At 41.2% G+C, this 17,810-nt stretch overlaps 2 protein-coding genes across 3 annotated transcripts; one reads left to right on the forward strand and one right to left on the reverse strand.

Moving 5' to 3' along the window:
* The first annotated feature begins 7,153 nt into the window (after positions 1 to 7,153).
* On the forward strand, positions 7,154 to 13,930 carry LOC135464151 (tRNA-uridine aminocarboxypropyltransferase 1-like). Of its 2 annotated transcripts, none has more exons than XM_064741647.1 (5): positions 7,154 to 7,223; positions 9,180 to 9,387; positions 10,745 to 10,882; positions 12,614 to 13,082; positions 13,666 to 13,930. In XM_064741647.1, exons 2-5 carry the CDS (start codon positions 9,199 to 9,201, stop codon positions 13,899 to 13,901), a joined length of 1,032 nt encoding a protein of 343 aa, XP_064597717.1. In that variant the 5' UTR covers positions 7,154 to 7,223; positions 9,180 to 9,198; the 3' UTR covers positions 13,902 to 13,930. The 2 variants fall into 2 exon arrangements, with proteins under 2 accessions (XP_064597717.1, XP_064597716.1); XM_064741646.1 differs by lacking the exon at positions 7,154 to 7,223 and adding an exon at positions 7,284 to 7,632.
* Positions 13,931 to 15,635: 1,705 nt separating this feature from the next.
* LOC135463925 (kelch domain-containing protein 9-like) lies at positions 15,636 to 16,799 on the reverse strand. The gene is given in 3 exon segments (XM_064741389.1): positions 15,636 to 16,416; positions 16,418 to 16,624; positions 16,626 to 16,799. Coding segments are annotated over 3 exon segments (960 nt in total). The 3' UTR covers positions 15,636 to 15,837.
* Positions 16,800 to 17,810: the final 1,011 nt, after the last annotated feature.

Genomic DNA, 17,810 nt, shown 5'->3' on the forward strand with positions numbered 1-17,810 from the left:
CATGTATGCCCACAGCAGTATGAGTGCCAACGTTGGTATTACAGGCGAGAATTTATCAACGAGAATATAAACCGACCTATAGGGGGTTACTTTCACTAAATTTGGTAATTCAGAGTTTCTCTTATTCAGGGTAAAACATCATGTAGCGACGTGATATGGGGCCTACATGTGCTACATTAACGTTACAAAAAACCGACTTACGAAGTTTTGTCAAAAGTGACCCGCTCTAGTTTCTCCATTGTGTCCTTAACTTCTGAACCTTACTAAGCGTTAGGACACATTACAAACCTGAAATGACGAATTTGGGGGAGGGTGTGGGTGGGGGGGGGGGGGGGGGGGGGGAGAATATGTGAGGTAAAGAATTTCGACCATTTAACTGAGTGTAACTATTGGTATCGGCTTCCTCAACCATAGAAGACTGTATACATCGTCATACAGATGACATGACTTCATAATCTTCCCACCCTAACAAAAGTTAAGAACTGCAGTTATGGACAGATGACCAATATAGTAAGTATTGTTTTGTGATTTCTTTTATACTTATATATCCACTGCAGTTAGCGGTCATTATGTCAGGACAAAGACTGTGTAAATAAACAAAATTTATGAACTAAATCATGTACGTTTAAAAAACAACGACTAGAACACAACAGTTATAGCTGTAATGTGACGTTTATAATAAATAATACATGTCCATTTACTGGTTCTTCACTGGTTTTCAGCGAACGGAAGTGACAAATATATAGACTATCAACTCTGCAATGGCGACGAAAGAGAAACTGACAGAGTATAAAGACCTCGAGAAGCTGAGAGAGAGGCAGTCACGTGGACGAGAAAAGAAAAGGGCATTTGGCAGGTTACAGGGACAGGTACAAAGGTACGTGATATACTCTCTGTGTTCTGTTGTATAGTGGAAGCTGTACACATTAACTGATATACTCACTATATTCTTTTGTATAGTGGGATCGGTACAAGGTGCGTGATATACTCTCTGTGTTCTGCTGTATAGTGAGAGCGGTACAACGTAGGTGATATACTCTCTGTGTTCTGTTGAATAGTGAGAGCAGTACAAGGTAGGTGATATACGCTCTGCGTTCTCTTGTATAGTGGGAGTGGTACACATTACGTGATGTACTGTCTGTATTCTGTTGTATAGTGGGATCAGCACAAGGTAGGTAGGTATACTCTCTAAGTTCTGTGGAATAGTGGAAAATGTACAATGTAAGTGATATACTCTCTGTGTTCTCTTGTATAGTGGGAGTGGTACACATTACGTGATGTACTCTCTGTATTCTGTTGTAAAATGGGATCAGCACAAGGTAGGTAGGTATACTTTCTAAGTTCTGTTGTATAGTGGAAAATGTACAATGTAAGTGATATACTCTCTGTGTTCTCTTGTATAGTGGAAGCGCTACAAGGTACGTGATATACTCTCTGTATTCTGTTGTATCGTAGGATAGGTAGCGATATCGACGATAAAGACTGGCCTGATGCCACGTGACTCATCAAGGCTATGAAGAATAAAGACTATGCAGGTTTTTGGTCAGACAATGACAACAACGACTACGAGGAAGAGGATGAGAGAATCTTCCACGCGACCATCAACAGGAAATCCCGTTCAGAATCCTTCAGAGCAATTCCTGAACGAGCAACGGGATTTGAGAGTCTGAGCGAGAGTCTGAGCGATGCCAAGTTTCGGCTAAGGCAGAACCTTCCAGTAAGCAACGTCAGCATGGATGAACTGGACGATCTGGATCTGTTCGCGTCGCGCAGTTTGCGATAATCACGCCAAAGGCAGCGACGAGCGTGATCAGGCTTCAGCAGGTATACACCTGAGAAGGGCCTCTGACCAACAATTTCGCCTTCTTACCCCATACAGTGCCAAACCCAAGGCATGGTACGAGGCCCCTATCGTCGGAAACAATACCAGTATCATAGAGAATAAGGCATGTATCAGCAACGAACTGTATATCGGGCTCGAAACAAAACCTACTACGGTAATGCCACAAAGTGGTCTTCAGGACACAAAAGCAGAGAATTCAGGCCGAAATGGGACATGATTGATAAGTTCTGAGCACATCGCAGTCCATTATTCTGACAGAATCACAGAAATGCAAGAATACGAGAAAGAAGCCATGTCATATTGTGTTCGGCTGTCTGACGACCGTAGAGAAACACCCCGAGGTGTCCAAAGGGAGGACGCAGAATTGCCAAGCAAAAAGTCCCGGTACACAACAACACCAGTTTACAGTGAATAAGGCGAAGGCTAGTTGCCGCCAGAACCATTTGGGGACGTGCGACCCTCTGGGCTGTCTAATTGTGCGATACCAACCAAAATAGACATAAATCTCTGTAGCAGTACAAGCGTGTTTAACTCGCCTGATGACAACGGCTATAAACCAAGTTTCAAATCCGTTAATGATGATAAAAAGTTAGTAAACAGCCAGACTGGATCTGGATTCTTTCGGCCTCTGCCAAGTACCCAAAATGTATCCTCAGCTACGCAAAAAGCCAAAATGTGTCCCCACTTCCACGTGTAACTAATAAGAGTGCAAAAAAGGCTTAAAGCGTGAAAACACCGCAACCAGTTACAACAGCACAGAGTTCGACCACAGACCAAAGTGCTGGAGTACCCACAGCTCAGTGAAAACACTACAACCAGCTACAATAGCACAGAGTTCGACCACAGACCAAGGTGTTGGCGTACCCACCGCCCAGTGAAAACACTACAACCAGCTACAATAGCACAGAGTTCGACCACAGACCAAAGTGCTGGCCTACCCACAGCCCAGTGAAAACACCACAACCACCAGCAACAGCACAGAGTTGCCCACAGATCAAAGTGCTAGCCTACCCACAGCCCAAGCAACTCACAAAGCTCAACCAGAAATTGTCAAGGATGTGAATCAGAGATAGGCCGGAGACGCTGGAGCGAAAGTAAACCATACAAGGAGATTGAATGGCGGTTATACAGGCATAGAACGTGGGAAAAACGGGTGTCTCGAGAGGGGACGAGGGCAAAGTCAGCAGAACTTTGCCAGGAGAGCAAAGGTTCCTTGTTCTTTGGCAACCAAAAATGGTAAGTTGAGTCCTGTGCGGTATGTTTATGTAAACAACGAAAAGCCTTTCCTGCCTGAAGTGATTGGGACCAAAACAGTGTTGTGTATTGGCCCTTCCTACGTTGGCTATAATAGGATTTTAGGGCAAACTAATAACATATAATATTCTTGTAAACTACAATAGAACAAACGTCTATTAGGCTTTAACCCCCCAAAAACGTGCCCCTTTGAACTAATTATCATAATCCAATACTTTAGCCATTCACCAGGTAGAAGTAATGTCCATTGTCAACATTCATGACATATACCTCTTTTTTATGACCACAGTTAGCATCGTAATCCGATGTGGGCCTAAACATATTAAGGTCGATTCGTTTTCTAATGTAATATTTCAGACGAATGTATATCGTGGTATACCATATGAATCTATGCGTCGAAAGAGACAACAGTCGTCAAGCGATACGGACGTTCCAGGTCAACAATCACAAGGCCAATTCCCAAAACGAAGAAACTTATTTTGCAATATTCCTTTCTTATCTCAACGTTGTAGAGAAAAGTTATATATATATACCTTCAGTGTACATGTAAGTGCAAAAAGTGGGAAAACGACATAACAATGCCTTGTCTAAACGCTAAGTAGACCGCAGAGAAAACGTCAGATGTGCAATAGACAAATTTTTCCTGTTTATTTTACTTCTACCAACATATGCTTCCATCTTTATATATTTCGTGTTTCTGTCTTCAGAATTTAATGGACCAAGATTAACTGAGGGCGGACTCAGACAAAGAAAAAGAGGCTCTGTCTGTCTGAAACCAACCTTAGCTGCAATCTTTACCAGCCGTGGCCCACAATGGGATACCTCATTATCCCGGAAGAAGCTTGTGCCTGTGCAAAACTTCTCAACGCTGGTCTGAAAACGGGGCCGGCAAAGAAAAGTGGCAGGTGACAGACCGCGTTCTGTCTCGTCATGTGCCCACTGACACGACCATATCGGTAGCCCGTGAGCTGGTAACATCGTGAAACTCGTGCGTGGACATTACATCTGATTCAGGAAAGTCGTTCGACAACTGGCCAGAACAAATACAGAGAAAACCTGAGGGAAAGTTGCTAAATTTGTCAGATGACGCTGGAATCAGCTGAGGTAAAAATGTTCAGTTCTTAAGCTGCACAGCCAATCCTCAAACCGCGCAATAACGCTCTCTCGAGTATATATGGTTCGTGTTACAACAATCTATCTTCAACACATATATATCTAAGTTTGTGTTTCTCTAAGTCCTTTGTTATATTTTGTTCAAATAAATGATCAAAAAACTTTGCATTGATTGTTTTGAAAACATACATGAATGTAGCTCTGTGCTTACAACCCTCTTAACCGTGAAACATTTCACATTTTTCACGTGTGAGAAAAACTGTCAAATGTGGCATAGATAAATATATATTCTGAGTTTCAAACATGATGTTCAAAGAATCACCAGCTTGTACGGAAAACCAATCTACGCTACAGCCGGTGTAAACGGAGAAAAATCTGCTTCTAGACGTTTTAGTGTGTTTTCTCTGAACATGTACGTATATTTATTATTCCAAGACAGGACAAGGCATGTCTTTCACGTTTCAAATCAAACATTTCTACTGAATATGAATGGAAATGAACAACTTAGACACGCACACACGCACATGCACACTACAATTAGCCATTTACAGCTCGGTCATGCATGCCCCTACTGCGCTGGAACGTAAACCAATCGGAAGCGGACGCGCCTACTGCGCTGGCGCGCTAACCACTCCGCCAGAGAGGCCCTACCACTATTTAGAGTCCATACAAGTATATCGTTATAAACATTCCTCGCCATGGTACATGTAGTTACAATCCACTTATCCTAATTAAGATTGCTTCATGGATTCTTACCAAGGGCTTATTTTTGTGCATTCGGTTAGGACATTGCTGACGCTGCCGCTGTAGACAATAGGCATTTAGAGCGATCTTTGAGACTTTTTGTTCACATCCATCCGTGGTACGATTGGTCTATGTAGTTTATGGTTATGGTGCAATCTTCGTCTTTTTCCTCATTTCGTCTCGCTTTAGGGTCGTTTGGGCTTGGCTCAGCATATTTGTGCATCACACGTGGAGATGTTCGTCAGTGACTTGCCAAAGCTTGATAGTTTTATCATGGGAACTCCGGTTTTCTGCACACAGAAAACCGACCGCAAACTGCGCGAGCAACCACACGATTGCGGTCAACCGCTTAATTGTTAAGTACCAGAGTAAGTTATAAAAGTTAATTGTGGGAAACTCCATACTTTGCTTAAATGTAAAAAATCGTGTTAAAATAACTTTAAAAGATAATCATGTATCAAATTAAAGAGAATAGTTACAGCACATGAGAATACAAGTACTCTGTTGAATTCAGCTATCACATGATGTTTTATGTGAAACAGAAATATTACAATTATATGAGCAAATGATCCAGAAGAAATCCGCCCCATGATCCATGCTGCAAACGTGCTGCCGCCATTGAAGTATGATGCCGAAATCACCAGACATGACACCCCATCCAGTCACATTATACTGACACCTAACCAACCAGTAATGTTTCCTGTTTGCTCTAGTGCTGAGCACCAAGCGAGGCAGCTTTTTATAAAGGCATTGGTATGACTCGACCCGGGTTTTATCCCAGCTTTACCACATGGCCTTGTTACAGGGCTAATGTTATATTTGTTTTTTGATTTCAAGAAAGTTTTTCTTTCTTTTTTTAAATTTTGTAGTGGCCAACATATGTGAAGTGTCCTTCATTACAGCGTGAAGCATCAACCAGATAAATAAAATCTATATCAATAAGTATATTCCTAACATTTTTAATTATACAATTAATTCTACATAGAACCGACACATAGATCTGTCTTCGTTCTAAATTGGTAAGTCTAATAGTCAGTAGGGCCTACAGCCCAACTTCCATGTATGTCTTCTTTAACATATTCATTTGAATTTTGTCAGAATTTCTGAATTAAGAAACACACGTTTCGCTCTGCAGATCTGCAAATTTAAGGGAACCAGTTAACAATAATGCAGTTAAAAGAAAAGACTATAGACCAAACGTGTTATGTACGCACCCACAAGAAGTATAGCCCAGATGAAGTTTAAACAGCATAACGTTTTAATTGTGCAATGTTGCGGAACCGAGATATCGCAATTCAAAGTAAGCAAAATCGCACAAACTGAGACAACAGAAAGCGCCCCATGTTATCAGTTTTAACCAATCGGCCATCAGTTATTTCCATTACCCGAGGAAGAAACTGTTTCCGGTGACGTCACCTGAGCCCTGTTCTGTCTTTTAACCACATGTACATGGGGTACGAGTGATGCGATCGCGTTTCTGTTTGATCGAACATGGAGCGTCCCATGGCCTCGATAGAATTCCTGAATAAATGTAGATTTATGAAGTTACCAAGTTTGACATAAAAAATGTCTTTGGCCGTTTATTGGTCTGCTTCCATCACTCTTCCTTAATACATAATGTGTTGTACAATGTATTTTAATTCTTTAAAACGCAAAACACACATTTATCTGATAAAAAACACCATAATGTGAGTAATTTTAGATGTAAAATGAACATTTACTGTAAGCCGGCGGCTCGTGTAAAATTATTTTGTATGTACGTGTGTAGGCCTATGTATATATATAACTCAATTCTCGCGTATACGCTACATACACGGCCTGTATATGTCAACTTTTTGTAAATATGTGCAAATATACATGTATATGTATCCTACAAAAGAATTGCCCACGTAAGAAAATGTACAAATGAACCGGGTCATATTTTATATACGAGAAAGTTGCCTCAGGGGAGATAATTAGGCGCGGCCCTATTCTTTTGCACAAACAACTTACATGTATATTAGTTCCAGATGTAACCTGCGAGATGTATACGGGAAAGGGGCCTGGTCAATGTGTTCATCAATTGCATAAGTTAAACTAGTCCTCTCGCGACAATAGGGCTCAAATATTGGGGGCGTGGTGTCATCTGTTGATTTAAACCAGTCCAGCAGCTGTAAACTACGTGGCGGAAGTTTTGGTTGTTAGCCTCAGTGCGCATGTGGAAAGAGGCCATCAGGGAAGCACGTTGACGCGCAAACACAAATGACAACGAAGCAGTCTACTTATTCAGGTACTTGTTTGATAGGCAGTGGTTGGGGGTATGTTCATTGTATCGTCGGAGGCGGTCAGTTGTTTAGGTTTGTAGTGTGACCTGGGAATATATCACTGGTCTACGGCAGATCACAGTAGACCACAGTGCGCCTTGCGAGTTGTGTCAATTCTCAGTGATGTGTGTCTCACGTTATGATGTGATACTGGCGTAGTCGACTCCAGTTGAGTTAAAACAAACGTTGATTAAGGAGAAATTTTACGATTTGATAGTTAACGGCCAGATCGAAAGTTGAGTCAAAAAGTATACAAGCGTAATGTCAGAGATAGTTGAAGAATTTGTGAGTTAAAACACAGGCCTAAAGCCACATCCAGACAATACAACATCTATCAACTTTTCTTGACTCAGCAGCAAGGTGAATGCTTTTGAGGTAAGTTAAATGGCCCTCCACACTACAAATCAGATAGGTCAGCATTGTCCAACAATCTTGTCATATGTTGAGCTGTGTTTTTTTTTGTTTTTTTTTTTTACCAAACTTTGCATAAATTGGAGGGAAATTTCTGTTTTTCTCTCCAGTGCATGAGACATAGTGACAAACTTCTGGAAGAATGGTGTCGTGGGTTTATCGGCTCCGCTTATTGCAGTGGCCATACTCCTGTGTCAACAAAACTGTCTCATGATGAGACCAGTTTCTCTCTTTTGCCTTTGGTACCGACATTTGGTCTAGGTCACATACCGTAAAGACGGTCACATTATTTCTACATGCCCGTTGATTGGCTATATTCAACCAACTCGACTCATCTTGTTAATAAAAAATACACATGCACATTTCCGATTCAACAAAGTTGGATGGTGTTGAGCGTTGTTGAACGGAATTGAAGAGCCCGTTCAGACTACTGTTGAGTCAACAAAGGTTGTGTGATGTTGGGTAGTCTGGACGGTTCTTTAGTATCGATCAAACCAGATCAGTCTGTCATTCTCTACACACATGTAGCTCTGTGGGGCTATGGTTATATAGGTGTGTCTTTATAGAAAGATAAGGTGGGAACAAAAGTTTTGTTGATTTTAGAAATAATGCTTTTCACGCGTAGTTACACGATTTTCTGTACATCATCGTGTTCTGAGAGTTCACCAGTGGTGTATCAGAAATATTCACGATATGGACAGAATCCATCAAAATGCCGCCATGTAGATTGTAGTGATTTACACAGCGAGATTCTTTTCTGTCCTCTTTATCTTGTAATATAACCTACATCATATTGTGGGATGGTTACAGAGAGAAGATAATGGCATTCTGCCCAGATAAGTCTGTGATGACGTTAAGATGGACTCTGTCCACCTTGCAGATAATTCCAAGAGGCTGCTGGCGGCACAAGACTCGCAGGATGCCACGAAATACAAGTTAATGGAGAATTAAGGGACAAATAGTATCTCCATGCTGAACGCCCACTGATCAACTGAATAAGCTCTCAAATCCAGCTCTTGTTTGTTAGTCTGTGGCATTAAGTCAAGGAGGATATCAAGTCTGTCAGCCCCTCTCTTGGTCTGTGATGTTTTTAGTTTCTAACACTAACTGCTCCAAATCAGACTGTGGTAAGCTTTTCTGTGCAGGTTCATTTTCTGTATATTTTATACATATTTCTGATGGGTGGCATACACACTGCATAGGCCTACTTCTCAGAGTTTCACTGTTGAAAACATTATAGCTGCTGTCACTGTGTCAAGGGAAGTCATTCAAAAGCGGCCTTGATTTTGCTTTTATTGATCTTGGTTGGCTTCTGTGCATTAACAGTTTTAAATATTGTCTGATTTTGATAGATTTTTGTGTGCAGATTCACTTTCTCAAGAACGATGTCAAGTTCTTAAACCATGGCACCTTTGCTCCATGCATTGCATGTAGTTTTGCATCTTTAGCACAGGTTATAAAGTTGTTGAATTAGCATAATTACTGATATTTGCATATTTTTCATGTCACAGTTTTGAACCACCAATCAGCATGACTTGTGAAGACGCCAGTGATCGTCATGACAACGAGTTTCATTCTCTGAGAACTCAGCCCAGAGAATTCCTGGATCAGATCAAGGGGAGATCACTCTGTCCAAAATGTGGAAAATCTAGGAAGTTTTATTGTTACACTTGCTATATCCTCATGGAAGATGTCAAAACAAAGTTAAAACAAGTAAAGGTAATGTTACGTTTGAATATAATTAATGATATGTGTTTTCTTGGGGTTTTATATAGTAAAGGTACAATGTGACCTCCCACTGTTATGCTGGTCACGGTCGTATAAGTGAAATATTCTTGAGTACGGCGTAAAACACCAATCAAATAAATAAATAAATAAATACATATACGTGCAATATTACCTATACATGGGGGGCCTGGGGGGCCGAATGGTTAGCCTAGTGCAGTACTATGACCCAAGAGCCTCTCACTAATGGCAACGCTTTGAGCTGATGTCCAGCCCACGCTAACTTCCTCTCCGGTTCTACATGGAAAGGATTGTCAGCAACTTGTGGTCCCCTTTCCTCCCACCATAGGGCTGATGGTCTATCAGCAACCAGTGGATGGTCGTGAGGTTCCCTCGGGCTCTGCCCACTTTCCTCCCACCAAAGTGCTGATGGTTGTGGGTTTCCTACGGCCTCTGCCCATTTTCTTCCCACCATAGCGCTGATAGTTGTGGAGTTCCTACGGGCTCTGCCCAGTTTCCTCCCACCATAGAACTAATGGTTGTGGGTTTCCTACGGGCTCTGCCCATTTTCCTCCCACCATAGAACTAATGGTTGTGGCGTTCCTACGGGCTCTGTCGACTTTCCTTCCACCACAGGGCTGATGGTCGTGGGGTTCCCACGGGCTCTGCCCAGTTTCCTCCCACCATAATGCTGGCTGTGGTTGGATATGTGAAATGTTCTTGAGTATGGTGTAAAACACCAACCAAGTAAATAAATAAAAATATGTGGACATGTTGGTATAATGAGGAGAGAATGGTATTATTCTATATCTTAGTAACGTTGAATGTACGTGAGACCTAAGAGTGTCCTTCAGCAACCTGCGGATGGTCATGGGGTTCCCCCGGGCTCTGCCCAGTTTCCTCCCACAATAATGCTGGCTGCCGCTGTACAAGTGAAGTACTCTTGATTACAGAGTAAAACATTAATCAAATAAATAAGTAATGTTGGACATATCCAGTTGCCACAAAATTTCCTTTTCTGCCTATCATTCCGCGTGGTTCCACTAGTATGTTGATTAGTATAGTTGTAACAGTTTTTGCAGGCCTTTTCTAAAACTCTGCCAGAGGTATATTGACAAGAACCCCGTATTTCTTTGTGTTATATGTTACCATTTGTGTTATATGTGACCATTTGTGTTATATGTGACCATTTGCAGGCTGTCACACAGTTGTCACTTCTCTGGTTTTACTCTCTATGCTGTAGGCGTGTAAATGTATTTGTTTAATTTTAAAAACTAAAGCAATAAATACATATATGAACAAATTTGCCCATACAGTATTTTGAATGTGCTCATTTGCTGTATTCTTACAGCTACCGGTTAAAGTGGATATCATCAAGCATCCAAATGAGGTGGATGGCAAGAGTACAGCTCCCCACGCCAGAGTTATCTCCCCTGATGATGTGACCATCTACACATACCCTTGTATTCCTGATTACGACAAGGAGAAGGTGGGTGTGCCCTATCTAGTTGTGCAGTCTGTTGACAGGGTTGACATTTGTGTCGGAGAATATGAAAAAATCTCAGTTTTCGGCATCAACAAAGAAAATTTTAGTATTCTCACATGCAAACCCATGCCCTCCCCCCAAACCCTCCCCCCAGACCACTCATCCTCACTCACTTCTTCTGTATTATGATTTGATATTTTAGAACAAAAATACTCAACACTTGACCAAGTGTATTTATGCATTAATATAGTATCCCATATAAACTTTATAAAAGCATAACTCTTTATTTCTGTGATGTTGGATAACCAAAATATCGCAGTTCAAGGAAAGGAAAGGATATTTGCACAAATGGTGAAAATCAAAAGCGCTGCCATGTTATCAGTTTTAACCAATCAGGCACGAGTTATTTCCATGACCTCAGAGGGTGACTGTTTCCACTGACATCACTCGAACCCTGTTTTGCCTTTTAAACCGTTTAATTGTGATGTGTCAGTGATGTACAGCAGTGTTTCTGGTGTCTCAAAGATGACGTAACCCCAGGATCTTGCTAGAATTCCAGATTGAAAGTTAATTTATAGAATTACCAAGTACATCACAACAAAATGAACATGGTTGTTAAGTTCTTTTTCCACCCAAAACAACTAAGGTTAAGTTAGTTGTTGGCTTTTTTAGTTGGGATATTTTGATGCAGATGCAAGGTATTTTCGCTCAGAACTGGAAAAGTTCTGTAATTTTCATTAAAGAAACATGCATGTAAGGATTTTACTTCGGTTAAACTTTGCTTCACGCGGAAAAGCTGTCACATAGTGTGATATATTGTCTTGACTACTCTTAAATCTTCAACCTCCAAAGTATTTTTTCAATGCAATTTATGCACACAATTATTATGAAAATGATGTGAAACTAAAAATGATTTGTGGGTGTCACTAAAGGTACAAGCTTTGTAAAACTCTGCAAGTTAGCTCTCTACACCCCAAAGCTTCTGAAAAAAAGAAAGATCCTGAAAAAATGGGGGTCGTCCAGTGAGAATAGATCAAAATTAATGACCTCCCTTGTCACTGTGACGGTAGCTGTAATGTTTTCAGGGGTAAATTTATGAGATGTGGGACCTCACCTCCTGAAGTAGGCCAATGATGTGGGCATGCTGGGTATTCTATGTCACAACACTGGCAACTGTATCCTAGGCAACAGACTTTAGAAAAAACATAACATGGACATTGAGAATAGCAGATCTTAGATGAAGTTTGTGTTTTTCAGCTTATGTAGAATATACATATTTGGTTAAGTTTACAGACTCTGTACTTGTTCAGTACAGTACTAGTATATTCACGAGGCAACTTTTCCTCCAAATGGTGTAAGAATTATAAAACATTATAGCTGAACTTTTCAAGTCAGTTTGTACAATTGAAGTCTCTTTTGGGTGGAAGTTTGCAACTAACACATGCTACTTTATCCATGAAACCCACTATTGGCCATTTTTGACATGTTTGCAAGGTGTTTGTTCAAGCATATTCTGAAGGCATTATTTTGTGTAGACTGATAAAGTTATTCTTTTTGTGAAACACTGACATTGGCCAATCCAACCAATGTAGTTTTGTCTCTAAAATCAAATTGAAAATGTGCATAAATTGCACTGAAAGTTGCTCATGTGCGAAAAGGTTGAAGAATCAGGCTAGATGTACAGACATGTTTTTGCATTTTATGCTGACAGGTAAACTTTGCTGTTACATTTAGGTGATTCTAGTGTTTCCCAGTGAGGAATCTGTGACCTTGAATCAGCTGAAGGTACCTAAAATACAGGTGGAGAAATCTGTGAACAGTTCGATCAGCACAAGTGAAACAGACCGAAACTCAGGCGTGGCACATCAAGTTTTAAATGAAACTTCTGACGAGAGAAAATCTACTGGTGTGCATCAGGACTGCAAAACAGAACCTGACTTGAATGATTTGTGTAGTACAGGCCAAAGTGATTGTGATCGAAAGCGGAAAACATCAATATCCGCAAGTGAAGGTTGTGGACACGATAGCGAAGAGAAACAAATAAAGCTGGATGAAAGAGGCAGTATAGCAAAGGTCATAGGTCACGGAGCAGAGTTTGACAATTCGGATGTGTCACAGTGTCATCCATCCTTTGATCGGGTCATCTTTATCGACAGCACATGGCTGCAATCTAAGAAGATTTTCAGCGATGAGAGACTGAAAGGTTTGTGGTAGTGAATTTTATGAAAATGTAATGAAAATAAAACTTTTGTGGGTAGGGGCCTCCATGGGTGAGGTGGTTAGTATACTAACATGCCACAGTGCCTCAAGAGCCTCTCCTCAGTGCAGTCCCCTTTCATATTAGGTCCATCTCATGCTGGCTGCCTGCCTCTCGAGTCATGTGGGAAGGTCTGCTATCAACCTGCGGATGGTCATGGGTTTCCTCCCGCCATACTGCTGGCCGCCTTCTTAAAAGCGAATTATCCTTGAGTACGACATAAAAAAACTAATCAACTAGATAAATAAATAATTTGTGGTAAATGTGGACTGCCCCGGCACTTTTTCCTGTTGAAAACATATTTACATGCTCAGAATGCCTTGAAAAAACTGGAAAAATTTAAAAAAAAAAGGTATCAATATCAGACTTATTTTTTCAACGTAAAACTGATTTTCAGTTTTGTTTTTTTATTCCATTTTGGATTTTTTAGTGCCGGGTTGCTTGCATTACAAAAAATAAATTTGATGTCATTAACACAATAAACAAATAATTTACAAGTACATAAATAAATCCTTGTTTCCGCCCTCAGGTATACGACAGGTGGAGATCAAGACAAGGCTGACCAAGTACTGGCGACCACAAGGCAACCACCCAGACACCTATTTGGCGACCATCGAGGCCATATACTACTTTTGTGTGGACTTTCATAAAGTGTTTATTTCAGACGATTATGCAGGAGACTATGATAATCTGCTCTTCTTCTTTCTTTATACATACGACAAAGTGAAGTTATCCAAGAACAGCAAAAAAGCATGCAAAAGATAGGGAAAACTACGTTAGGAGTTTTTTTGTGGGCGGGGTGTGTGTGTTTTAGTCATTCCATTTGTGTCATTCCCAGTATCCTTTAGCGTAGTATTTCATGCCTATCCATGGCTACATGCGAGGACAATTTCTGTGTTATAATATAGCATAGTTCGTAGAGCGTCCGTTTCGGGGGTGGTAGATCTGGGGTTAATCCTGGGTCAGGTCACACCTACGACTTTAAAAAAGAGGAAGTCGCATTAAGGAGATAGTGCAATGGCAGGTTGACTCTATCAGTACGATGGCTCGGAAGGTGGGCTTACTTGCCTTCGGTAAGGTGTCTCAGTGAAGCAGCTCCAGATAAAAGAACGGTGGAAATCGGTCCTGCAATAAGGAGGCACATTATATGCACTCCAAGGACTCTTTCGTCGTCATATGACTGAACAATTGTTATGTACAACATTAAACTCCAAGTACGCACTCACTATAGTTTTATTTTTTGCTCAACGATATCAGATTCGCAAAGCAGTAAAGATTGTAATTCAGAAGACTTCTGCGTACGTTTCTCAATAATTTCAGTTGACGTCTTCAGAATTCCATGGACAGGATGGCTTATCATCAAACGTTGTTATCGGGCAGGAGGATGCATTGTAGTACTGAAGAGCCAATTGCACAGTTTGCATTTTGTGTTGCGCACAAGGTCCAAATTCAATTCCAGCCTTGGATGGCAATAAGCAGTTGAAGGCACTAGTTTATAGGCTGTTTTTACTCGTTTCAGATCACCAATACAGAATACAGTGAAAAACTCACCTTGAGAAGCTCGTCAGTTGCCCTGTTTACTTGCCAAAAGGCGAGTGGTTTTACTCTGGTTTTTCATCCATGAAACTGAGTGAAATATTCTTAATGTCAATGTGTGAACTCTTAATGCAACAGATAACACAACTCACCATAACACAGCAAAAACCTGTGGATGGTGGTAGATTTCCAACTTACTCTGCCTGGTTTCCTCCCGCCATAATGCTGGACGTCATTGTATAGGTGAAATATTCTTGAGTAGGGCGTAAAACACCAATCAAATAAATAAATAAATAAAAAAATAAAAAACATCAAAGAAAGGAAATAAGAAAGAGTTTTCATGGTTTGCAGAACATTTAATAAATCAGGCAGTTTACAAATAAATGAATTGTAAAACAAATTCTGTAATATGTATGCTGTAAATGTGAAGACCTTTATCTGAATTTTTGATCAATTTCAGCTGAATTTTATACTTAACATAAAATATTATCCATTTTGTACAAAATACGTTTATTACAATATGTACATACACAAGACAAGTAGATACTGCTAACCATTTTATCACAGTTGATAGATCACAGAACTGAAAATCAGTATAACAGGGAGTTCAGTATAAAGCTATCAGCAGGTATCTCCAATCTAACGTTGACCTACACTGAGCCTCCGTGGCTCAGTTGGTTAGCGCGCCAGCACAGCATAATGACCTAGGAGTCTCTCACCAATGCGGTTGCTGTGAGTTCAAGTCCAGTTCATGCTGGCTTCCTCTCCGATCGTAAGTGGGAAGGTCCGACAGCAACCTGTGGATTGTCGTGGGTTTCCCCCGGCTCTGCCCGGTTTGCTCCCATCATAATGCTGGCCGCCGTGGTATAAGTGAAATATTCTTGAGTATGGCGATAAATGCCAATCAAATAAATAAATAAAATAACTGTTTTTTTGTTTGTTTGATTGGTGTTTTAGGCCTTACTCAACTCCGCCTACGACTGCTTTGTGCGCGATGCCCCAGGATTGTATACATGCAGTTGTTGTCATTATTTATTCTGTACACCAAAGATTTCCACATGTACATAAAGGAGGATGCCATGTAAAGTTCAGTGTATGACAGATTTATCACCTCTATCTCCACACACATCTTCAGAACCTGCCAGTCATCACCTCTATATCGCGGTCAGCTAATTGTCAGCTCTCTTACATCTCCACATACTTGTCCACGGCCTGTCAGTCCTCCATGTAAGAGGACACGATTCCCATCAGTGCAGCACACATGGCCTGCTCGCCCTAAGCTCTGCCCTCGAACAGCAAACCACTGGACACTGGGCTTGATGGTGACTAGGTACATCTCCCCTACAGGCTCACGGATGCGCCCATCAAAAGTCTCCCCTCCGTGAACAAAAATAAACCCAGGCCCAGAGAGAGCGATGTGATTTTTCCGACCACACGGGACTTTAGTCAGTGGTGTGCAAAGGAAGTTTGACAGTTTGGAGAAAATTGGGCCAGAGGAGGGAGGGAATGACGACGGTGAAAATCGCAACAGCCTCTCTAACAGCTGATCACCGCGTCCGCCGATGATGTACGCTGCGTTCCCCACAATGTTTGTTGTATGGCCAGATCTGGAAGACACTGAGCTGGTGTAGTTACAATACTTACACACTCTCTTCTCCACGTCACATGACAGAATGTAGGCGTCACCATGGCGACGCTGCATGTGAAGCCCGCCTTCGCGCCCTATCACGAGAATTTCTCCCGAGGGCTAACAACGAAGCTGTGTGTGCACTAAGGCCACCTTGATCAGAGAAGCCGAGGACTTGCGGCATAGTCCACTTTCGTTTATCTGTATCATATATGTACACAGCACTTGTGCGGACTTTACCATCCCATCCTCCGATCAAAACAATGTAGCGGTTTTCAATCACAACACAAGCATGATGGCTAAGCGCAGGACTTCCTGCCTCCTGAAATTTCTATCCATTCCGACGTCGACATGTTGTAACTGTGGAATTTATTTGACGGAGTAGGAGAGCTCTTTTCTTCAACTCCTCCATGAAGATATAAAACGTCGCCCAATATGCAACCTGCATGAAATGCAATCAGTGGACCAGCTGCAAGCGCCTCCCACTTGACTGTCTGCATGACCTCTGCATTGTGTTTTACAGCTGCAGTATGGTGCACTTTGAGGGTGCGGTCACTGTTTCTGATTTAAAGCCTTGCTGCCATAGATACATGTAGATGGCCCACTGACAACTATTTGTGAAACGCGTAATTTCACCACGAATCTGTGTCGGTTAAAGTTACGAAGTTGCTTAACATCAGGCACATGTCCACAACTTGCCTGAGCTTTGATTCTGAAGTTTCATCTTCGCAATGTACAAGGCGTCTACACCCACTGCACGAGCACCATACTCCTCCGTTATATTCCTCTATGTTAATTAACCAATGTCATACACCTGACCCTCAGAGGCTGCACTGATTTTCCTTCTGACTAGAATATATCTGCCATGTATTGTTACACTAGCCTGTAGAAACAGTAAAAATAAAAAGTAATGTTACAAACAACTGCTTTCAGTGGCATTTAGAGGTTGGTAAAGTCAATACACTAATAAGATGGATATGCAAGTATAATTTTCGTCCATGACTAACCTGCTCAGTTTTCCCCGATTCTGAGAGTTCTGTTGATTTTAGAAACGTCTTTTAGGTTTGCTTGGAACATGCAATGATGCTCTATGGGAAAATTGTAAATTTCAGCATCAAAAGTAGTATTTTGTGACATTTATTTGCCTCTAAAAATGCACTTTTGTGGGTGAAATTTTAGGCCATTTAGGGTAGTTATTGATAACATAGTCACTTGATAACGATGTTAGTAACTACATTGAAACGTTGTGTTAATAAACCAAGAAGTTCTATACCCACAAGGAACATTGTGTTTTTTTTTACAAATGTGCAAAAGTTTTCATTACACAGACAGTAACAAGACATGAATGTGATGGTTCACCTCAATACATAAATCAATACAGCCTTGCAGGAGGCACATGAATGCGAAGGTTCACCTTGATACATAAATCAATACAGCCGTGCAGGAGGCACATGAATGCAAACGTTCACCTCGATACATAAATCAATACAGCTGTGCAGGAGGCACATGAA

This window comes from Liolophura sinensis, chromosome 3 (assembly GCF_032854445.1).
Source record: "Liolophura sinensis isolate JHLJ2023 chromosome 3, CUHK_Ljap_v2, whole genome shotgun sequence".
NCBI lineage: Eukaryota > Metazoa > Mollusca > Polyplacophora > Chitonida > Chitonidae > Liolophura > Liolophura sinensis.